Below are 23,788 nucleotides of genomic sequence, written 5' to 3'. Positions count from 1 at the left end.
GCGGGGCACCCGTCCAGTGCCTACCTGGGAGGCTGGCTGCCCGCTGCCTGAGAACACGGTGGTCAGCCCCTTGCTCTGTGGTGTCGGCTTCAGGCTCTTGCCTGCCTTTATCTCAGCCAGCAGCTCTGAGTTATCACCCGTTGGGGACATCATGTTGAAAGATTTGGTGCCTGTCCACAGGAGAAGAAGTGCTTGGTCGGGGGTAGGTAGCATACCCATTTCCCTCCTGCCCCTCCTCCCCAAACCCCCTTTCCAAACCAGATGGGTAGGGCCCACCTTTGGGTCCAGAGGCAGCTCTCCAGATCCTGGGATACCTCAGATAGCTTTCAGGACACCCAAAGGTGGGTCCATCAGCTCCCAGTCCATGGTGTCCCCACCAAGTCTTACTCACTGGGCATACGGCCCCCATCTGGAGGCCCCTGAGAGTTCATGTTGGCTCTTGGGCCAGCCCTGAGGACTCAGCGGATCTCTGCCCACCATCGACTGCCCAGCCCCAAAGCACTACCTGGCTAGCCACCCAACCTTTGTCCCAGGCTTCCTGGCTCAACCCCACTAGGGCGGAGTCTCCCTATGGCCCTCTCCCTTCATCAGCAAAGCCCAGTGACCCTTGGACTGAGCCGACTGGAGCCTCCATGGCCATAAGACTCAGGACCCTGGAGTGCCACCCAGCTGGACCCTCCCTGGCCCCACACCCACAGACAGACAGCAGACACACTGACTGCAAGCACAGCATACATTTATGGCAAAGCGTGACCCTGGGGGACCTTAGAAGGAGGAGCTTACTGGGGAAAGGGCATGCAGGAAGAAGGGCCAGGCCAATGGCATGCAAATACCTGGACTGAGTTTGCATTTCCAGCAGGGCTGGTGGAGGTGAATGGGTACTTGGGGAGAGCTGTCTTTGGTGCCCCAGAAGGAGGCAGGAACAAAGTGATACTAAAGGCCCTTGGGTGCTGGGGCTGATGAGCCAGAGCACGTCCCAAAGAGCAGGAAAGCATCCCTCTGGCTCATTTACTTAAGCAAAACTGCAAGCCAGGCACTGACTGGGTGCTGTGATGCCACAGGTGTTCCGGGTAACAGGTCCTCTCACCTGCTGGCCCCTAGCAAGCCCTTTCCTCAGTTCCAGGCCCTTTCTGCCTTATTTCTGGGCAAGCCACCTCCCCCACCCCACGCCTCAGCCTCAGCCTCAGCCGTGAGCCCGCGCAGCTACTCACTCTTCCTGTGCCTCAGGACTCTCACTTCTAGGAACCGAGAGGAGAGAATCGACAGCGAAGTTAGAGGAAGGGGGGCTGGGGTGAAACAGGGACAGCAAGAGGGCCAGGGAGGGCAGGAGGGGGAGAAGAGGGGAGGAGCTCTCCTGCCCTTGTGACCCTAGCTCAGGACACTCTGGGGCCCCAAAAGGGTGGTCTATTCTGTCCTCTATGGGAGACCATCTTGGCATTGGGTCTGGCTGGGGAAGCCAGAGTCCATTATTTTCCTTTGTCGCTAGTATAAAGGCTTCAGAGGAAGGGAAGTCAACTGTCAAGCTGGGGATGGGCCGAGGGCTTTTTAGAGGCTCAGCCAGGTGTGGGCACGCTACCACAGGCTCCAGAGGAGCTGCTCTCCTAGTCTAGTCAAAGGAATAAAGCTTGGGCTGGAACTGCCGAGTATGGTTTCTGCAACTGAGCCCTGCCTCACTAGGTTGGGAAAACCAGAACCTTCCAGGATCCCTGGCAGAAGCAACAGTGCTCAGCCATCCTGGTCTCCAGCTTAACTTCTAAGCAAGGTGCCAAGCCCAGTGGTGTACAGCATGTCTAGCATGCTTGAGGGACACCCTGAGTTGTCTTCCAAGATCACATCACTACGCACACACAACCCCGAGGAAAGGAAAACTTGATGGGTTGCTGATCATTGTCTTTGATCATTGTCTTTGTCCCCCTCGCCAGAGACAGCTGATCAGTGAGAGTCCTGTCATAGCTGAGAAAAGCCCAGGGCTGTGCTTAGCTCCAAGGAACAAGAGTTGGTGGTTTGGGGAGTGCCAGGACTGAAGATGCAGGGTACAGGAAGAAAAGAGGCAGTAGGCTGCTCAGAAACACCAGCCACCAGAGCCCAGAGGCTCTCCCTAGCAAAAAAGGAGAAGGCCCAGAGCAGGCAGGGGCCTCGCCAAAAGCCACACTCAGCCCAGCTCTGCTGAGGGACCAAAGCAACTCAAAACTTTTCTCCCCTTGTCAAAGGGTAGGGGCTAGAAAGAAGAACCCGGATGGAGGAAGGACCAGGCAAGTCTCAGCTGGGGAGGGGGCGGTCTCTAGGCTTCCCTCCCCTTTACAGCTGGCACCGCCCCCACCCCTCATCCCGCCCCTACTCACTGCCAGCCGAAGACGATGAACGACGCTGCCCGCAGCCTGCGCCCGCCCCCTCGATGGGCAGAGGTGGGGCAGGTGGCGGCGAACTCAGGGGCTCGGGCAGCGGCGGAGGCGGCGGAGGCGGCGGCAGCTCCGTGGACGTCTTGGGTTCCGCAGAGCAGCCGTTTTGCACGTGGTTCCCGGGGAGTAGCGCCGCCTGCGGGGGTGCAGAGGGGCCAGCGAGTGAGGAGCGTGCGACAGGGCCCTGGACCGGACCGGGCCGGCCCGCAAGTGCGGGCTGGTGAGCACGCACCTCCTCGCTGTGGGCCATGCCCGGGCGTGAGGCCGGCGGCTCCCCTGGGCAGCGGCCCAGCTGACGGTAGTAGTCCCCCGTGCTGGGCTGTTTGCTGAACGAGCGCTGCTTGCGGCCGGAGTCCTGTCTGCGCAGTCCGATGTTGTCCCTGTGCAGCCCCGGGTCCGGCTTGTGCAGGCCCAGGTCCGGCTTGTGCAGCCCCGGGTCCGGCTTGTGCAGGCCCAGGTCCGGCTTGTGCAGGCCCGGGTCCGGCTTGTGCAGCCCCGGGTCCGGCTTGTGCAGGTCCGGCTTGTGCAGGCCCGGGTCCGGCTTGTGCAGGCCCGGGTCCGGCTTGTGCAGCCCCGGGTCCGGCTTGTGCAGCCCCGGGTCTGGCTTTCGTAGCCCCGGGTCCTGCTTGCGTAGCCCCGGGTCCTGCTTGCGTAGCCCCGAGTGGCCGTCGCCGGAGCTCGGCTGGGGGAAGACAGTGGCGGATGATGCTCAGCCCCGACGCTCCTCGCGCCTCCCGTCCCACCCTTTGCCTGGGGGTGGGGCTCGCGGCCAGCGGCCGTCGAGTGGCCCAGCTGGCCGCGTCCCTGGGCCCCCCAGTTCTCCGTGCAAGATGGGGCAAAGGGCGTGGGGACCTTGGTGAAAGGGCGAAGGCTCGGCCGGCTCACAGGGAGGGGTCTGGGCTAGCGCCAAGGGCACAGGGGCCCCCACTGAGGCCAGAAGGGGCGGACCCAAGGGCGGGTGGCCTAGCCTGGACGCCAGGGGGAGCCTGAGCTAGGAGAGCTCCCGCTCAGCTCGCCCCGAGGGCTCAGCTGCTCCAGCAACCGCACGTGAGCGCTCCAGGCTCCTCGAACCCTCTCTGGCGGGGGTCTCGGCCTGGCGGGGGCCTTGCATAGAGCTGGTGCCCTGGAACGCTTCTGCTTACTCGGGGCCCACAGCCTAGGGCTGCTCCTACCTGCGACTGTCCCGGTGGCCCCCGCTGTGCACCTGGCGGCGGGGGCGGCACGGACCCGACACCTGTGTTACATGATCCTTCCTCTCAGGTTACAGCCCAGCCCGCACGCGGCCCGCCTATGAGCTCAGTCGGCCTGACATCACCCGGGGTCCGCCAATCCCAGGCTTAACCCCCCAGCAGCAGGCGGGGATGTCGCGGAGCCCCGCTGCTCTACACTGGGCCAGGGGCAGCTCCGCCCTCTGCACCTCTCTCCCCACCAGAGGTCCTGAGTACCCTACCTGCATCCTCCCCGCCCCCAGTCATTTGCCAGGACCGTAAGAGGGCCTGACCTCGGGCAGTGAAACAGCTCATTTTTGCCTCCCCCCACTGCCCCGCAACCCAGGTCGCGCCCTGGCCCTTCCCCTCCCGCATCTGGAACCCATCGCTATCCATGTAAACGACACCACACCCGCGCCCAGGCCTCAAGTTTCAAGGGTGGCCGGGTGGGCTCGGGTGACAAAGCCACTTCTCACTCGGTTGCTCCCCCCTAAGGCCTGCACTGGGAGAGAGAGAAGAGGCGGTGTGGCCAAAAACCAAATGACCAGGACGGGAGCTGTCCCCTGACCCAGTCCCAAGTTTGTGGCCTCAGACCCTCCGCAAACCCCTGGACCAGGTTCACGTGACAGGAAACACAACACGCCGGATTTGCTTTCTGGGTCAGCCAGCCCCTTCAGCACCCACTACAGCCACAGAGGCGCACACCCCTCAACCCAGTTTTATCTGACAGTTTAGGCACCCGAGCCTGAGGGGGCAAGGGACGCAACTGGCACACAAAGGGCCCTTTGTGGAGCCTATTAGCGCCTGCAGTTCTGCACGAACACACTGCAGAGGGGCTCCGGCCTGCCATAATGCTGGCACTCAGGCCCAGGGGTGAGGAGTGGCATGGTTTGGGGCAAGGCGCATATGCTGTTGCTCCAGGCTGCGAAACTGGGCTGACCTCACCCCCTACAATCTCTGCCCAGCCTTCTTTCATCCCCAGATGAAAAAAGAACTTCTGGGAAGAGCCCGGTGCATCGGAAGGGAGGTAAAGCTGCCGGTGGAGCCCCGGTGAAGGTTGTGTCCCTCCCATGCGGTCTCCGCCCTGCCCCGTGGCCCTGTGACCTGGCTCACCTGTGCAACCTGATCACCTGGCTCCACCCTGGTGTGGCATGCCTTGGGCTGGGGAGAGAATTGCAAGGGCTGAGCTCTGGCAAGACTTCATGGGTTTGCCGCCCTACACCTGGCCACCTGCGGTCTTAAGTTGTCCCCTCACAGGTCCCTCTGACCATCCTTGCTCTGGGGCTCCGTGCTGTCACATCTGTACCCCACTTGCCTGCTCCCCAGCTTTAGCCAAAAGTCCAAATGCCTTGGGTATTCTAGCCCCTCACACTCTCACCCTTTCTTCCCACCCAGAGGTTAGGAGTCAGCGTTGGAGCAAGCCTTTCTCACCCTGGTGGAGGGAGGAGCCAGCTTCAGCCTCTACTCCCCTAGCTAGCCAGCCAGTAGATACCAACTTCCTCACCCACATTCGGGCCTCACCTTCAAGTCAAACTCCCGGAATGACCCACCTGGAAGACACCTCAAGTGTTGAGTTTTCTCTTCTCTCTCTCTCTCTCTCTCTCTCTCTCTCTCTCTCTCTCTCTCTCTCTGTTTGTTCTCTGAAACGGGTTCTCTTGTAGCCCTGGCTGTGTCTGCCTCTCCAGTGCTGGCATTAAAGGTGTGCCCCACCACCATTCTGCTCCAGTATCATTCTTAGGGTGTCATCCTCTACCTGAGCCCCGCTCTATGGCTATACACAATGTCTGCGCTCTCTCTCTCTCTCTCTCTCTCTCTCTCTCTCTCTCTCTCTCTCTGCTAACTTCATGATGGCCGCAATGTTGCTCCCACCCCATCCACAACATTCAGCCCTGAGCTCTCATGGAGGGGGCTAGGACTTTCAATTCTTGAACTTTCCCAGGGCCCAGAAAGCCTCATTTGTGACCACAAGTCAACCAGGCCAGCTCTCCACTGGCCCAGTAGCCCGCCAGCCTAGCCCTGCTAGCCCAGCTCTCCACCTACCTCCTTCCTCAGTGACTCTATCTCCACGTGACGGAGCTTGTTCTTGGTTTGCATGTAGATGTTGGTGGCATGTAGCCCTGCAGGGGGATTGGGAGCTGGGTAGTCTGGTGGAGGCGGCGGCATCTGGGTGCCTGGGGGGGGTGGTGGTGGTGGTGGAGGGAAGCTGGGTGGCACAGCCGGTGGCGGCTTCCCTGTCTTGCCCCGAGGCAAGCTCAGCTCTGGGTTCAGCATATCCATGTAGCTCTGTAAGTCCGAAGCTCTTGCGCTGGGAAGCCCTGTGGGGGCAGGATGTGCAAGTTTGCAAACTGTAGCCTAGTTCCAAGGTATCCCAACACTGCAAACAGCTTATCCAGTGGCAAGGCTAACTGGGTGACTGCTTGGTATGGCTGGCTGAGCCCCCCCTCCAGTAGGCAGGAAGGAGATGCTCTCAAGTTTCAAGGGGTCACTTTAGGGAGTTTTGGGTTCCAGGGTCCTGTGGAGTAGTAGGACCACCTGGCAGGGGCCAGGCAGGGCAGGAGTCTGGACCACACTCAGTAGCTCTGCAGGGCACCACCTAGTGGTGGGAAGAAGACACTGCAGGTAGTTGGCTTGTTCAGGGTGTGGTCAGTGTGGACACACATCTGTCTCTGAGGGCTTTTGTTATGTGTGTATTTAACTCTGTCCCTCTGTATTTTCCTGTATCTGTGCATGCAGTAGGCAAACGGAAGGCTTCTGTTTGTGTAATTTAGGCGTATGTATATATGCTATCTGCATAAGTTTGTATGTGTGTGCGTACATGCTATGCACACCTGCCCGTATGCACAACTTTGAGTTTGTAGCCTAGAACAGAGAGCAACAAATATGGAGGTGCATATGCTTGACTGTCCCCCTCTCCACATTAAGACAGTGAGTGACATGGACAGGGTGGCCCTGTGCTTCTTCCTGCCAGCCCACTCACCTCTAGTAGAGCGCTGACCCTTGATGCTGGACTGGCTGGAAGAGCATGAGTCATAGTTGGAGAGGGTGCTGGTGGGTGAGCCGAGGTCAAAGTTCAGTGGCTGGACTGACATGGTGGTGTTGGGTGAGGACATGCCCGAGTCAGGTTGCTTTGTCTCCAGGTCAGTGGACGGATCCCGGGACAGGACTCGGTGCTCCACGCTCTGAGGGGAAAGGAGGGTCGCTATGGGTATAGATAGCCTCTACACTCCTCAGAACAGCCCACCACTGTCCCCACTGAGCAATCTGCCAAGCCGCTTCCTTCTCCCTCAGATTCGAGAGGTCTGCACCTTCTCCAAATAAGTGTCAAGAAGGCACCCTCCGGCCCCAGAGAAACTTCCACCTGGCTCTTCCCCTGCTCAGAAAGGCAGAGACCTCGGAAGGAGGGCCTGGGCTGCATCTCAAGGGCTTGCAGCCTGTACCAGTCTCTCTGCTCTCATTTATGGGAAGAGGGCCTGAGCTCCTGTGTGTCTGTGGGCACAGGGCCTGGGCTCCTGTGCGTCTGTGAGCAGAGGGCCTGGGCTCCTGTGCGTCTGTGGGCAGAGGGCCTGGGCTCCTGTGCGTCTGTGAGCAGAGGGCCTGAGCTCCTGTGTGTCTGTGAGCAGAGGGCCTGGGCTCCTGTGCGTCTGTGAGCAGAGGGCCTGGGCTCCTGTGTGTCTGTGGGCACAGGGCCTGGGCTCCTGTGTGTCTGTGGGCAGAGGGCCTGGGCTCCTGTGTGTCTGTGGGCAGAGGGCCCAGGGGCTCCTACGGCAGGAAGAGGAAGGATATCGGGAGACTCAACCTCCATTGCAACCCCATCTTAACTTGCTTGACAGGCCAGCTCCCTACCCTAGGCCAGGCCACCTTCTGACATGGGCAGGGGGGACTGGGCCCTAGATGGCAGCCCCAGCTGAGGCTGCCAACCCTTTCACTCTCCCTCCCACCAGCTGGGCCTCTAAGTGCAGGCCTGTCCCTCTCTGCTGGGAGCAGTTAGGGTGAGGGGCCGACTTACATTGCCCATGCTGTCCCTGCTACCGGCAAGCCTGCTCCTCTGTTGCCTCCTGCCCAAAGCTACTCCTCCCTGCCCCTTGCCCCTCCCTGCCTGAGAAGTGTCACAAGCCCCCTGGGAGAGGGAAGCAGGCTGACACCAGGTAACGGCTCAGCTGCCACCCTCATTGGCCCTGTAATTAGTGTTTGCCTTTTCTGGGCCAGCTACCTCTGTAGCTTGGATCTGTCATTGCTGTGGCCGGGCCTGCCTGGGTGAGGGGACCAAATCCTGCTGTCTACCTCACTCAATTCAAGGGGTCCAGGTCCTGCTGGCTACCCTGAGAAGGAAAGGAGAGCCCCAGAAGATGCCTTGGGGGAGACAACCTGAAGGTACAATTCTTTTTTTATTTGTTTTGTTTTGTTTTTGTTTTTTTAGGCAGGGTTTCTCTGTGGCTTTGGAGGCTGTCCTGGAACTAGCTCTTGTAGTCCAGGCTGGTCTCAAACTCACAGAGATCTGCCTGCCTCTGCCTCCCGAGTGCTGAGATTAAAGGTACAGTTCTTGACTAACACTGGTGGACAGCATAGGGACCCAGCCCTGACCTCTGTAGGCCACAGAAGGTAGGAGCTAGGGCATAGGCACGCAGGCTTTGCAGCCTGGAAGCATACTTTACTTCCCGCCCCCGCTCACTAGGTATGGAGGATTATGAGGTTGTTATATACACCAATATTTCCTGCACTTGGGGTTCCTCATCTGTAAAGTGGGAATAACGGTATTTGCTCTACGGGGGGCACAGGTGTTGAAAGCTGGTGACAGGTGTGGTGCCCAGTACGTGCCTGAAGTGTAAAGTACCAACAATGTGGTAAATGTGAGCTGCGGTCACACCTGTAAAGCACGGGCCAGAGAACCTGCCAGAGTCAGACTTCAGCACTGGTGCTTACAGGCAGCTGCAGCCGCAGCCTGGCAGGCTCTCAGGTGCCACAGGGCTCGGGAGCTACACACTTGCAGCCCGATAGCAGACACTCAGCCAGAAGGAACTCACTCCTGGCCCAGATAGAGACTTCCCGGTGTCTGCCCCTGCTTGTGTGCCCCAGTGACAGGATACCCACCCACGGCCTGTCGCTTACTCCGGGAGGCCCTCTCTGGAAGTTCACCCCCCATGATTGACACCTAGGCCCTGCTGCCCTGTTCAGATCCCAACCAGGGTCACCCCACATGCTAGCAGGTAGAGCTGGGCAGGGCCATCTGCCTTCTCCCCTCTAGGCCCCTTCTGGAAGCCTTCCTCAAGTCTGGGCTAGGCCCTGGAGATAGCTTCCCTCTGAGGGGGCTGTCCTCCTTTACTGCCCCAAAGTAGGCATTGTACCAGCTGGGGCAGGGCTCTAGACTTAGTGCCACTCACACCTGAGCCTGAGTCCCACTGGGTCATCTCGTGGCTTTGCAAGCATGTAATAAAATAATTTACAGGCGTCACATCGTTTTTTCGGTTATGAATTAACTATCAAGTGAGCAAATGGGTACGAGTCAAAAGGGGTGACTCCTGCCAGGTGCTATGGCACATGGCTGTGATCCTGGCTACTGAGGAGGCCACAAAACGGCAGGTGGAAAGAGACCTGAGCTGTAGTCTAATGGTAGAACACTTGCCTAACGCCCCCAAGGTCCTAGGCTCAACCCTGAGCACCGAAGGAGAGAAGAAAGCCAGGCCATTGGACTCCATCATGGGTGTGTGACATTTAGCCTTCCGGAGACTCAGTTTACCCATCAGTGAAATGGGACCACTCCCACACCCTACAGGAGAGACTTAAGACTTAAATCAGCTAATACATGTGGGTGGGCACAAAAATGAAGTTGGCTGGGCCCAGTGGTTCGTGTCTCCTGGCTTCTGCCTCTCTCTCCTCATGCCCCGTGACAGGGGTTTTGAATTTCAATCGGTGCCAAGCAGTGGGGAAGGACGCTTAGCTTCAGACCCCTGAACCTCAGCCTCCTCCTTGGTGAAAGGGGTAATTGACACTTGGGGTTAGGTGGTGAGATGGAATAGCTCCACACCAGCCACTCCTGGGTCCTACCAGGGTTTCCACGGTTCGCAGGTAGCGGGAGCAGTGAGTGTGGCCATTGAAATCAGACAGGTCGGCAGCTGTGTAACCGTCATGGTCCCGGACATCCAGCCCCGCGCCGTTCACCACAAGGATCTGGCAAGACTGCAAGCGGGGAGCAGGGGAGGCCTGGGTCCCTCCACCTCCGGCACTCCGGAGACGCTGCGGGGAGAGCGCGCGGCCGCCAGAGCGCGCCCCAGCACCCGGCCCCGCCCCGCCCCGACCACGCCCTCCACCCTTCACCCTCTCGGGCCGCCCTGACCTCGAGTTCCCCGTTCTCAGCAGCGTCATGCAGCGGGGTCCCGCCCCACAGGTCCTGCGAGATCTCTGCACCGTGCAGCAGGAGCCAGCTGAGCACTTTGGTGTGGCCGCGGCTGGCGGCAAAGTGCATGGCCGTGGCGCCGTCGTGGTCCTGCTCTGACAAGCTCACGTCTGCAAAGCTCACCTGGGAGGGAGGGGGCGGGGCAGAGGGCGGGGCTTGCGCTAGGCCCCTCCGGACCCCGCCCACTCCCAGCGCGGTCCCGCCCTGTCCCGCAGCTCACCAGCCACACCAGGACTGGGTTGTGGCCCATCTGCGCCGCGGCGTGCAGAGGGGTCATGCCATCTTGGGCGCGCACGCGCGGATCTGCGCTGCACTCCTGCACGAGGTACTTGGTCACCTCCAGGTGGCCCTCCTGGCACGCCAGGTATAGGGGCGTGGCACCGTTGTTGGTTTGGGCATTCACTCCCCTGCGAATAGGCGACACCCACCGTGGGCTCTGGGTGCCCACCGCACGCACGCACGCACTCTCGTGGAGCCCCCTTCCCCAGCCTGCTCTCTAGAATGCTGAAGGAGTAGCCTGTAGAGGCTGTCACACGCTGTCCCTGAGTTCTCTGGCTCAGTCCTACACTGCTGTCCCTCAGAGTCCCTCTCTGCTTTTCACCTCCTCCCGCCTACACAACTTTTCTATATCCTGCCTAAGCCTACCGCTTTTTTTTTTTTTTTTGGACAGGGACTCTCTGTGTAGCCCAGGCTGGCCTCTAACTGACAGAGATCTGCTTGCCTCTGACTCTTGAGTGTTGGAATTAAAGGCGTGCACTGCCATGCCCATCTAAGGTTATTAATAATAATTATTATTATTAGATTTATTTATTTAATGTATGAGTACTCTATCTGCATGTACACCTTATAACACAAGGCGACATCAGATCCCACTATAGATGGCTGTGAGCCACCATGTAGGTGCTGGGAATTGAACTCAGGACCTCTGGAAGAACAGCCAGTGCTCTTAACCGCTGAGCCACCTCTGGAGCCCAGACAAGTATTTCTTGAGTCCTGTTGTTATTCCTACTTTGCAGAAGGTTAACTGGGCTGGGGCATTCTTGTCATATGTCACACAGCTGGTAAATGTGATGGGATCGCACGTCTGTCTGTGGGGTGTGGTGCCTGTGCGGTGTGGCCTACAGTAGACACAAAGCAGGGAAGAACAGGGGGGCCCGCTTCCCTTATGGTCGAGCTTTTGGTTATTAGGACTCCTCATTTTTGCTTCCCCAGCCCAGCGATTTCCTAACTGGGTAACAGGGATCCAGCCCCACCCGTGGGACAGTTACAGCTAAAAGCATTGATGCTGACCTGGCCACTAGGTGGATAATGGGTTTGGGCTGCCCGGGGTGCAATTACCAGGAATGGACACTGGGTGGAGCCACAAGCTACTCCAGACCCATCACCTGCCCATACAAGTCCACAAATTCAAGTTGGAGGGGTCCATCCGGTTACTTTCCAGTCTTTTATATTCCCACCCAAATCATTCTTCCTAGATAAACATCCACAGCACCAATCAGACCCATCAAGCCACTCCCTCATTCGTCCAATGGCCTGCATGTACCTCTTCCTCTAAATAGATCTGCCCATGTACCAGCCCCCTCTGTCACTGCAGTGTAATTTAGGTCCCTACTCCCACCCAGACAGGCATGTCTTCTCCTCCTTACCCGAGGCCCTCCCAGAATCCCTGACCCTGGATCCTCTCGTCTCAAGTCGTATGCATCCCCCACTTAGTTCCCAATCCGTGTCCTCCTGACTCCTTCTCCCGCCCTGACACAAAGCTGTCCCTTGCTGATCTGAGGCTGAATCTGGCTCTTTAGATGTATGGGGGGAAATGGGTGTCACTCATGTCAAGAGCAAATCGAGGGCTGGAGATGCAGCTCAGTATTACAGTCTAGGCATAGCCTGCGGGATGCGTTACAGCCTCAGCAACATACACGCATGTATATGTACACATACACACACACACACACACACACACTCACACACACGCTGAGTATCCTGTCACATTCCTATCATCCCAGCACTTGGAAGACTGAGCCAGGAGGATCACTGAGAATCTGGACCACATAATAAAATCCTGCATCTAAAAACCTAAAATAAAATTAATGAGAAAAAATTTTAAAAGTATATCCTGTGTACACAATACAGGTCAGGCAAAAGACCCAACCATCGGCTACACACCTCTCCTTAGATCCCTGCTGGCTCATGGCCCCAGCCTGCAATCCCAGTGCCAGCGTCGCCCCCACACTCTGGTGTGTCAGGAACAGCCTGCTAAATATTTCATGACCGACACTCAGCGGCTTGAATTATTCACCCTGTAACCGAGGCACAGTGAGTGCTGGGGTCCTGGGGAGTGGAAGCCACAGCGGCAACCCCTAGGGCCTGCTGAGTTTCCAGGGTGGGCCAAGGCAGTTTACACAACCAAGAAAACCAGAGCCTTTGTGAGCTTTGCCTTTCCAGCACCTTCTGGTTGGCGGGGAGCCACCATCCAGGGGTATCCAGCCACTGAGAAGGAGCTGGACATCAGAGGGCATTGGTGCCCACACCCTCCTGTCAGCCACTAGCTGTCACTCCCAGCAGTCCGGTCACACAGTAAAGGGCCCCATTATTACTACTAGCGTGTCAAACTCTATTGAGGACTGGGAGGCCAAGGGCACGGGGCAAGCCTGCTGACGGGCCATGAGAAGGGAGTGGCCAGCTGTAGAAAAGTCACAACACTATGGATGAACATAAGAAACAAAGTGAAATTCCTGGGACTGGATGGAGGAACTGCACAGTGACAGTGACAGTAACAGTAACAGTGACAGTAACAGTAACAGTGACAGTAACAGTAACAGTAACAGTGACAGGGAGAATGAGGCCAGGTGTGGTGGCCCAAGCCTTTAGTCCCAGCACTCGGGAGGCAGAGACAGGTGGATCTCTGTGAGTGTGCGGTCAGCCTGGTCTACAGAGTGAGTGCCAGGCCAGCCAGAGCTACATAGAGAGACCCTTTCTTCATTAGAAAACGATTACTGACTGATAACAGCTACTTTTAATTGAATGGTTACTCACTCCAAGTGCAGCAATTAGCCAGTTTCACACCCCCTCCCATCCAATCCTTGTTATGGACTTAGGGATGAATGTTAGCACTGCTCCCCTTTCTCAAATGAGGAAACTGAGGCAGAGATGCCTAAGATCATTTGATACAAATAGACAACGCTATGATGTGAACCAGAGTTCAACGGAGTGAGGGAGAGAGAGAGAGTTTGCAGCTGCAGCCATGCTGTGTCTACACCTTTCTTGTCTGTCTGTCTCCCACACAGGCCTCTACTCTTCTCTCAGGAACCCTTTGCTGGTGGGCTCAGGTATGCATGAGCCTGGAGACATGACAAGGGCTGAGCAGAACCTGTGTAAATCCCACCTCCCTCAAGCTGGGTCAGTGTCCCTTCTTGTCTGAATCCTCAAACCTATGGTTGGACATCAGTCTCTTCTATGCCTGGGAGAGTGAGCTAGGACCAGGGGCCCTGCCAGGCACCTGTCAGACTAGACTTCATGTCTGCTGTGTGTGTGTGTGTGTGTGTGTGGTGGTGGTGGTGACCAAAAGGGATGAAAAGGATCTCAGGAGACCTCGAGATGACTGTTGCCTGGCTCTTCTCTATCTCACAGTTCCCATACAACCTCAGTCTCCACTCCAGTCACCGTGTGAGGTCCCAGCATAGCCCTTTGCCCTCCCCAACCTGTTTCCTCATGTGGTTAGTAGGCATCCCTATCCAGCCTCTCCACAGCTTGTGTAGTGAGAGTGTCCTCTGGAGGGAGGGTGCTGGGCCTCTCAGCATCCCCCAGCCCAGTCACAGTCTTAAGGCCCCTCTTCAGTTGACACTCAGTGGTCTTCTTGGTCCACACCTGACTGGCTGAGTGTCACCCCAGGGGCCTCGCCCAGTACCTGATTCTTTGATGCCTGTTCCTTTGGACATAGCACAGGCGTCTGGAGCTCTACATGTTCCTACTGCTAGAGGACAACCTCTCCCTCTTTCTTTCTTTCTTTCTTTCTTTCTTTCTTTCTTTCTTTCTTTCTTTCTTTCTGTTTTTTTTCTAGACAGGGTTCCTCTGTATTGTTTTGGAGCCTGTCCTGGAACTGGTTCGGTAGACCAGGCTGGCCTCGAACTCAGAGATCTGCCTGCCTCTGCCTCCCAGGGTGCTGGAATTAAAGGCGTACACCACCAACGCCTGGCTCTCCCTCTGTCTTTCTTGATACAGAGTTTCATGCAGTCCAGACTGAACTCACTATATAGCCAAGGGTGGTCCTGAACTTTTGATCCTCCTGCCTCTAGACCTTTGAGTTCTGGGATCACAGGCCTGCACCACCACTCAGTTTCTAGGATGTTGGGGTTGGAATCGAGGCCTCATGCTTGCTGGGCAGGGACTCTACCACTGAGCCTCAATAACCCATATACTCTTGTTCGAGTTTTAAAGATTTATTCTCTTTTTATTTTATGTGTCTGTGGGAGGCCCCAAATGTTGTTTTGTGCCCCACATGCATGCAGGTACCTAGGAGACAGAAGAGGGCATCAGATGCCCCGGTACTTGCATTTTTCAGGTGGTTGTGAGCCACCACGTGGGTGCTGGGAACTGAACTCGGGTCCTCTGCAAGAACAGTCAGTGCTCCTAACCACTGAGCCACCTCTCCAGCACTGCTACCCTCCTTCTGGAGTTTGAAAACCCTGCTGGTGTGAGGTGCCCTAGCAATGATCATAGGTCACAAGTAGTTTTTAGTCTTCCCCCTGGGGGATAAAGGTGAGATGAGCAAACAGTGACTGCTTTGGAAGACACTTGATTAGAGAACGGTGTGTAGCCTATTTCTGAGGGGTTCTTAGAAAGCTGTTCAGATCTATACCAGTTTACAGTTAACGCTACCACAAAGAAGAGGCGTCTCCACGGCCTCAGTCTCTGGTCAAAGGGCAACAATTGTTATTCTGCTACTGCCAATAACATCTGCCCTAAGGGAGTTTGGGAAGGGATCCTGAACACAAGGTATTTGTCAATCCCATCTCCTCTTTATGCCAAGAGCTTGGCCTGCAGGGGGAGGGGGCGGAGGGGGAGATCACAGCATTATTCTGAGGAAGGTTCTAGGCCAGCAGAAAGCCTGGCTTATCTTCACCTTCAGGTTGACTGCGTTTACAGTCACCTAGGAGACACTACTAGGTGAGTTTGTGAGGACAGGTCCTGAGAGGAAGACCCACCCTGCTTGTGGGGTGGGGTCCTGGGCTATTTGAAAGGGGAAGAAAAGAGGGAGCCAGCTGGACACCCACTCAACTCTCTCTGCTTCCTGACTTTGGACACAATGTCACCTCAGTCAGGTTCCCACTGGCTTGCTACCTCCCACCTCCTGCGCAATAACAGACTATATCTCCTCTTAAACTGAGTCAAAACAAGTCCTTCTGAAAGTGGCTTTTGTCATAGCAACAGAAACCGCACACACCAGTGACATTTCCAGAACTTGCTTGATCTCTCTCATCCTCTACCTATCTCTCAACTCTTCTTGCTGTGCCCTGGCCATGGCCATGCCCTCCCAGCAGAGCTTTGTGCAAGTCAGAGAGGCCTTTCCTGGCCCCCAACTTAAAGGACCCCCCACAACTTCCTACCACACAGCATTTATCACCCTTGCAGTCTCTCGTTCTTTTGTTTAGTTTGAACAAGCATTCATATGGCAGAGCTGCTACACACTGTCCCCCCCCCCCCGCTGTCGTCCGTCCCCCCCCCCCCCGGACAGACAGCCTGCAAACCAACACACCCGAGAGCAGAAGAGTGTTCACCTAAATTGGGGTGGGGGTTGCTCTCAACTTATCCCCTTCTTTGCCTGCTGTGAGTTTCTCCCAAGCTGAGAGAACTATATCCCTGGCACTGGTAAGCTGGGCAAGGAGTTCAGACCTATTTGTGGAGTGAGTAAGTGTATAAGTGAAAAGAGGCAGGCAGGCCAGGAGCTCTGTGCCCACCATGGCCTCAGCTCTCAGGAGGAGTGGGTCCATTTGCCAAATGGTCACAGGGAGATGCAGAAAGGGAGTCCCATCAAGAATCACAGGCAGTAACCTGCCACCAGGCATAGACCCAGTATTCCAGACTCCTCATCAATCAACAAACAAAGGCCCACTGCCTGGCAGACACTGGGCACTCAGAGCGAGGCAGATAAAGCCTGTAGCTTCATTAGTCATGGGGTCCAACAGTAAGAAAACACACAGAGACACTGTTCACAGATGATAAGGGCCCAGGAGCCTGAGAGGAAGACCCCAGAACCCTGTCTCCTCTCCTAGTCTCAAAGCTCAAAGTCAGGGTTGAGCCCAGGGCTCACCTCCAGCAGCCTAGGCCCCAGAGCTTCCCAAAGTATACATGGAAAAGGCATTTGGAATGGGGACTGTTAAGAGCCAACCAGGCGGTGGTGGCACACACCATTAATCCCAGCACTCGGGAGGCAGAGGCAGGTAGATCTCTGTGAGTTCGAGGCCAGCCTGATCTACAAAGCAAGTTTCAGGGTTGTTACACATAGAAACCCTGTCTGGAAAAAAACAAACAAAAGCTTAGAAGTCAAGATGTCTGCCGGCTCATTGATCCTTTTCTGTTGTTCCGAGTGGGGATGCAGACACCACAGTTACCAAGAGTTACTTGTGTTTCTGTCCAGGACTGTTAGCCCACCTGTCTCCAGGACTCCCAGACTAGGGGTCCCTTTTATTGCAGGGTGCTTAGAGAAATGCTGCCCCACCCCATCCCGTACCGCCCAGAGTGGGAGGGAGGCGTTCTTCGGCAAGTTCTATTTCTGGGAAGATTCAGTCCAATGAGCTGGGGTAGACTAGAGAAACGAGCACTGTGTGTTCCTCTGGCCTCAAGCCCTTTGCAGTGCCCCAAGGCATATAGACCTGCGCTAGCCGGTCCTTCCCAAAGCTGCCCTCCAGCTCCTCTGCAACTCGTCAGCACCATGGCCCCCAGTTACCCACAGCCTCCCTGGGAAGGATCAAGTTTCCCACGGATGGCACTCTTCCTCCCTCACCAATGCACCAGAGAGAGCTGAGCCCTTGAATAATTCACAATGCTTCACAGTAGGCCTGGGAGGCTCAAGAGAGCATGAGACACAGCTTCAGAGCTAGGCTGTGGGGTCCTCTGACTGGACCCCATGATCTCGGAGAATCCTGCCCCCAAGGCCAGAGGGTACGTGGGCACACCAGCCCCTGACCGCATTTTCTAATCTCCCTTCCTGCCTGAGCTCAGCCAGGCATCCATTCAAAGATGACTTCTTATCAACCTGGTCACAAACCATAGCAGGGATCGGAGCCCAGGCAGGCGCTCGGTCTAACTCTCTGAGATTCACGGTGAATCCTGGGCAGTCTGGCAGCTCCTCAACAAGGTCATTTGGCACAGAATCAGCACCAGGGCCCAATGTTACTCAGTACCTGGGAGGGACAGGGTCTCCAAGGACTAGAACACAGAAGCCAGTTGCATGGCAGAGCTGGCGTCTTCCTACATGGTAATCTCAGCCCCTGGAGGACTCTAGGCTTATCACCAGTGGGTTTTCACTAAGGCAGGTTAAGAGGCCAGCGGTTCTCATTGGAGCCTGCAGAGCAGGCTTGGAGTCCTGTCTGGTTATAGCACTCCCACCAGCCAGGAGCTCTAGGTGCACTGTGTCTGAAGGAGAGGCTGGTGAGAGCAGGAGAGTGTCTGCACTACATAACCTGTCATCTTAGGAACTCAGTGTCCTGGGCTTAGAGTGAGGGAGTATGACAGTACATCAGAATCACAGCCCCGTGGCTGGGGACTTGCCACAGATATGGCCAGGCCCTAATCAGAAGGGTCTAACAGAAATCTGGGCCAAGGCTTCCTTGATGCTGATGGTGGCAGGTCAGACCCCACACTCAAAGGTCTCTGGGGCCAATGACTTGAATGTGACATCTAGCCCTGCTTGTCTGAATGCAAAGTCTTCACACCTCAGTGACCACCAAATGGCTGTACAGAGAAGCCACCTCAGTCGCAAAGTTCCTGCTGGCTCACCCACCCAATGCCAGACAGGGAAACCCTTGCCAGAAGCCAAACAGGCTCAGCCTGCCTGTCCAGAGCCAAGGAGACAACCGGTGCCTGGCCTTCTAAGCCTGAGAGCTGTCCCATGTCCACACCAGGGTCTGCCCTATACCATGTGGCCACTCGGGTCACCAGCCTGCTCCCCGGTGGACAGTGGCATTGAGACAAGCTCAGAAATGGATTGGTGATGAGTCTAACCCTGTCACCTTGCAGATGTCCTCCTTTGGAGGCTGGACACACATACTTAGACAGAAACTGATCAGAACCTTCACCCTCCAGGTCCTGATGGTGGCCACTCAAATCCTGCATTTTCAGGAAGAATCCATATCCTTTCCCTGAGTCCCCATCCTCACTCCAGGACAACTAAGACATGGCTGCCTCCTACCCCCAGACTCTCACCTGTCACTCTGCTGTGAGTCTTTCTCCCACATGACCCCATCCTGTCCCAGGATCCCCCAGCCACTTAGAGTGGGGTCCTGGGAAGGTTTAGGAGCCCCTCCACCAGTGACAGGAATGGGTTGAGAGGCTGCAGAACTGGAAGATTCTTTAGAGGTAGCCTGCTCATGGCTCTGGGGCTAGTAGGGATCGTGGGACTAAAGGGCGGCTCTCCTCTTACCTGCTTGACCCTTGACCTGACCCTTCCCGCCCTGCCTAACTCAGGTCTAGGAGGAGGCCCCTGACTCATGACTCTATTGAAGTAGTCTTAGAAATGGGCGCAGACTGCAGACTTGAGCTTAAGGCCACCTGTTGCAGCCAAACAAGCACCCCTGAGGAGGGTGTGTGATCTGGGCCTGCAAGCCCAGTGTACCAAATCCAGCTCGAAGCTGTTCAGGGAGCTAGGGTGGGGAGCACCTGCTTGCAGACCTGAGGCGGAGGCTGTGTGGAAGGGAGAAGTTTCACTTTGACAGGACCTGTCTTAGGCCTGGGCCTCTGAATCCGGGATGGTCACTGAAGCTGCCACTGCAGCAACCTCCAGGTATTCACCAGAGCCTTGGCCTCTGTACCCAGAGAGCTCCTTAAGAGAAAAGTCCTGAAGTCACCTGTGGTAGTGCAGGCCTGGAGTCCCAGCCCTTGGGAGGTGGTCACACAAAGACCAACAATCCTGAGGCTGGGGGAGGCAGTCACTCAGGAGGCAGAGGCCGGCAGAGAGGCAGATCTCTGTGAGTTTGAGGCCAGCCTGGTCTACAGAGTGAGTTCCAGGCCAACCAAAGACTCGTCTCCAGAAAAACAAATAAATACATAGAAGAAAGAAAAAGAGTGAAAATTATAGATCAGGAATCCAAGGCCCAAATCTTTTACTTAGCAAGTTCCAGGCCAGCCTGAGCTATGTAAGAGCCTGTTCCAAAAAATAAACCAAGAAGGAGGTCCTGGCCCGGAAGTGTAGCTCCATGGAGGACTTCCTGCATGTGGAAGGCCCCGGATTCAATTCCCAGCACAAAAGCAAAGCAATAATGCAAAGGAAGGTTCTTACTCTGGGTAATGCTCCACAAGCAGTTTTGTCGACGGGAGGTCTCCTTTGGCGGCGGCATAGTGGATAGGCAGGGCACCCGTGTCTGTGGTGATGGCGGAGTTCGCGCCACCGTGTTGCAGAAGCCAGTTTACCAGTTCCGGGTGGCCAAAGCGGGCAGCCAGATGCAGGACTGTGGCACCAGAATTATCTTTTTCCTGTGGTAGAAGAGCGAGTTAAAACTGTATTCAGAGAGGTTAAGAGCACTGACTGCTCTTCCAGAGGTCCAGAGGTCCTGAGTTCAATTCCCAGCAACCACATGGTGGCTCACAACTATCTGTAATGAGATCCGGTGCCCTCTTCCGGCCTTCAGGCATACATGCAGGCAGAATATTGTATACATAATAAATAAAGTCTTTTAAAAATAAAATAAAATAAAACGCTGTAGTCTGAACCTGTTCTTGCCAGGTGCTCAGCCTACTGCCAACTTCCTCCAGGAGGGGGCGCAAGTCCATATGCTTACCCTTCCTTGTGGGAATGGCTGTGCCTAGCTTAGCACTTTGGGGGTGAAAGAGATCGAAGGAATTTGAATCTGCTCTTGCCCTTAGGCAACTCCTGGTTGGCTTTGACCTCAGGTCAGAGGCAGCAACACACTGTGGGACTCTTTGAGGCCTTTAGGGCATGATGGAGAGCTGCCAGGACACAAGAGGCACCTAAAACATGGCACCCTATGTCCTAGCAGGAGTTAGGCACAGCCCTGACACCTGGGAAACACAGGAGTAAATGACTACAGTGCTGGGCTGGGCAAGGCAGGGAGGGTCGGGTAGCTGAGTCTCTACCAGGTGGTTTTAGAACGCCCCTGCCTCCAAACCCCTGTTCCTCCTCCTCCTCATTCCCAGGTGTCCCCTGGGAGGGACATAGCCTTCCATCTTGGTACACTTCCAACAACCCAGCCCCCAACACAAGAAGCTGCCCTCCTGTGGACTCGCCTGTACACAGCTACAGGAACAAGCTGTGTTCTTGTCCTGTGGAGGAGGAGGTACTGGGCCCTGGTGGGCAGGTCTTGGGGCAGCTAGCCAGTGGTGTAGGTGTGGACTAGTAGCAGGCTCTTCCAGAGGCTGAAACTTCTGCAGGCACCCTGTAGGCCCAGAACTCTTCCTCATATATACCTGTTGTATCTCTCTTTGTGGGAGGAGCTGAGGGGCTGTTCATTGGTGGGGGAGGGGACCATGGAGACCCCAGATGTCCCGACTGGGGCTGGCTACTGCATCTGAGAGTGTGTGCTATCCTAGAAGCTGACAACCTGTCGGTGTCAAGCACAGAGATGCCAGAGAGAGCAGCTATGAGAGGTGACTGACTGGGAGGGGAAGTCTCTCCTCTCCACAGAAACACATGTGGCCAAGGCACAGAGACCCTGAGGCAGGTGGATCTCAACCAGAAGACCTCAGAGCCCCCCGAAAGAAGGGGACACGGGAGACTGGCATGCCATCAGTCGGGCTGTGGAGGTGGGGAGGGTCATAGGACAGAAAGCAAATGGCCTGTAAGGGACTAAGAAGGTGCCAGAGTTCCCTGCTGCATATTGTAGGTGTGAGCAGGCTTGTTTAGTCTGTTCCTTGTGAGCTCAGGCATGGCTGACTAGAGGTGACCTAAGCAGGACTACAAAGATGAAAGTCTGGGCCAGGTGTTGGTGGCACACGCCTTTAATCCCAGCAATCGGGAGGCAGAGGCAGGTGGATTTCTGTGAGTTTGAGACCAGCCTGGTCTACAAGAGCGAGTTCCAGGACAGCCTCCAAAGCCACAGAGAAACCCTGTCTCGAAAAAAAAAAAAAAAAAAAAAAAAAAAAAAAGATGACAGTCTGGCACCTCAGCTCTTGAGACAGGCCTTCCCTCTCCACTGGTCGTGGGGACATGGGCCTGAGGGTGTAGGGCATCTCTGTAGCTCAGGGCTATTGGATAATGATGGCAACATGAAGTCAGTGGCCCGTGTTCAGGGTACCACCAGCTGGGCAGGCCCTGGGAGCGTTGTGTGCTGGGGCCCACATTCTAAGCTGTTTATCTCTAGGCTGAACAGGACCAGAGATGGAGGTCACTGCCCCCACACTTCTGCCCCCACACCACGGGGGTATGGGGCAGGAGACATGATAAACTGGCACAAAGGTTGTGTGTTCCCTTGTACATCGGCTGCAGTGATAAGGGAGGACTTACAGCCAGCGCTGGACATGGGATCAGGGAGGCAGGCGCCTCCCAAAAAAGGGAGGCATGGACTATGTGGTGTGGGCCACATGACCAGGAACTCCTGATAACAAGGCAGGAGATAAGGAAGTGAAGATGCTCCCAGAAACACGGGGAGGTGGAGCTTGTCCTTGGAGGGCAGGAGGTGGGAGCTGAAGCACATTTTGTTAGGCCCCCGGCAGACCAGGTTAGAGTTGGCTCTCACCCCTTTGGTGTGCAGTTAACCTAGTGGTCTGTGGGGGGTTTTATTGTTTGGTTGGTTGTTTTTGTTTTTTGAGACAAGAGTCTCACTCTGTAGCCCAGGCTGACTTCAAACTCACAGCAGTCCTCCTGCCTTAGCTTCCCAAGTGCCCTGGTGACAGATGTGAGCCACTCAGTGGTGGTCTCTGCCTGCTGGAGATCAGATGGGCTCCTGCCTCAGCTGGCTGCTCAGGTAACCAGAATATCATACCCATTCCTTCCCTCAGCCTCGGAGACCCTCTGGCCTCCCATCCCGGCCATCACCCTGGTTTCTTTAGCCTTCCTCCAGCACAAGAATGTGGACACCTCAGGGCATTTCACTTCTTGTTCTCTGTGCTGAGGACGCTCTGATCCACTCTCGGCCAGGTCTCCCTCTGGCAGGTCCTCAAAGTGACCCGTGGTTATCCCAGGCACAAAGAGAAGGCCCACGCGGATATCCTTGGATCCACCGATGTCCTAGGGAGAGCTGCCCCACCTCATGCCCCACTACCTTTGTCCCTGACTTAGTGGTATCTGCATCTTGGCCTGGGGTGAGTTGTGGGACCTTGTGCACGCTCCCTCCAGACCTGAGCCTGGATGACACGGCCTTCTAATTTGGCAGCCAAGGCCCAACACTGCCCCCACCTTCCTCCAAGCCTGGGCCACTCCCTCTAGGATCTGCACTTTGCCTGCCTTAGGAGGTGCCAGCCCCACTGAGTCCATTTCCCCTCGGGATTCCCTGATACCAAGTGACCAGGAATCTACCCAAATCCTCAATCTCAGGATCCCATCTTATCTAAAGCCGGCTGGAGAGAGAAATCTGAAGGGCTCAGCTGAGCCAAGACCATTTCACCTATTTTCAAGCCACTGGAGGTCCGGAGTCCTCTTTTGGGCCCAAACCCTCTCTTGGAGTGGACTCACCTGCACTTTGCAACCACCCTGTGTGAGCAGCCACTGCAGACAGGAGAGGTAGCCTGTGGCAGCGGCGTCGTGGGCCGGTGTGGCGCCGTTGCGCGCGCGGGCCACGGCCGGGAGGCCAACCTCCTCCACCAGGTAGCGTAGACAGTCAAGCTTGCCAGATCGGGACGCATGGTGAACCGGCAGGGCATCTAACGGGTCGCGCAGAGAAGGCCCCAGCAGGCCGGCGGCGTGCAGGGACTTCAGGACTTCCAGGTCGCCCCGCCGTGCAGCCTGCAGCGCCTGCTCCAGGGCCATGGTGCAGCCCTCGGCGCTGCGACCCGGCGATCAGTGGGTTGCCCGGGGCGTCATGCGGGTGGCTTCAGGCTCCGGGAGTAGCCCCGCGGTCCAGCCGTCGGAGGAGTGTGAACCCCAGAGGCAGAGCGGCTGCCCGCTGCCCCGGCTCTGAGATCCCTCTGCAGCGCTCTGGGGCGGGGACCCCGAGAGTGCCCCGCTTAAGCCTGGGACCCGCCCCCGCCACGCCTCCTCTCGGTCCCGCCTCCCGGGCCCTGAGCCTCCCCTGTCCCTGGCGGATGACAGGGGTTGGTGCGCATAGAAGTTCCTCTTCTGATTTGCCGCACATTAAAAACTGAGTAGGATTCTAGTGCCATCCAGACAGATCCGTTCATTCGGCTGCCCAGTGGCCACTATGTGCTGTTTCAGGCGCCGGGGACACAAGCCGATGGCAGTTACAAGGAGCTGCAAGTGTCACTAGAACCTGGCAAGAGGGAGATAGGAAATGGTTTGTCATGGGCATCACGAAGGTGCCTGTTGCTGGGTCCGGTTGGTAAGAAGGGCATTCAAAGCCAGGGAACTGGATGCCACTGCCCCGAAACTTAAAATGTCCCATCAAGTGCAGAGTGCTGGGGATGCTAGGGTCCCTCTAGCGTCTAGACCCAATAAAAAGAAGGGA

General features: G+C 56.4%; 1 protein-coding gene across 5 annotated transcripts in view; it reads right to left on the bottom strand.

The window, feature by feature from the left end:
* LOC100755239 (espin) overlaps positions 1–23,133 on the bottom strand; it is a 31,407-nt gene extending 8,274 nt beyond the window's left edge. Inside the window, exons 1-12 of one of the 5 annotated variants that reach the window (XM_035439369.1) lie at positions 22,840–23,133; positions 19,492–19,685; positions 10,219–10,405; positions 9,939–10,121; positions 9,650–9,781; positions 6,585–6,786; positions 5,648–5,922; positions 4,721–4,768; positions 2,632–3,081; positions 2,343–2,535; positions 1,212–1,238; positions 25–170 (exon numbers count right to left, since the gene is read on the bottom strand). In XM_035439369.1, coding sequence (XP_035295260.1) covers positions 25–170; positions 1,212–1,238; positions 2,343–2,535; positions 2,632–3,081; positions 4,721–4,768; positions 5,648–5,922; positions 6,585–6,786; positions 9,650–9,781; positions 9,939–10,121; positions 10,219–10,405; positions 19,492–19,685; positions 22,840–23,133 — 2,331 coding nt within the window. Of the gene's footprint in view, positions 1–24; positions 171–1,211; positions 1,239–2,342; positions 3,082–4,720; positions 4,769–5,647; positions 5,923–6,580; positions 6,787–9,649; positions 9,782–9,938; positions 10,122–10,218; positions 10,406–19,491; positions 19,686–22,839 lie in introns of all 5 variants that reach the window. The other 4 variants (XM_035439372.1, XM_035439370.1, XM_035439373.1 and 1 more) reach the window with 4 other exon arrangements.
* Between the last annotated feature and the right edge of the window lie 655 nt (positions 23,134–23,788).

The sequence above is a fragment of the Cricetulus griseus genome, chromosome 2 (assembly GCF_003668045.3).
Source record: "Cricetulus griseus strain 17A/GY chromosome 2, alternate assembly CriGri-PICRH-1.0, whole genome shotgun sequence".
Classification (NCBI taxonomy): Eukaryota; Metazoa; Chordata; class Mammalia; order Rodentia; family Cricetidae; genus Cricetulus; species Cricetulus griseus.
This window is presented reverse-complemented; position numbering and strand designations above follow the sequence as displayed.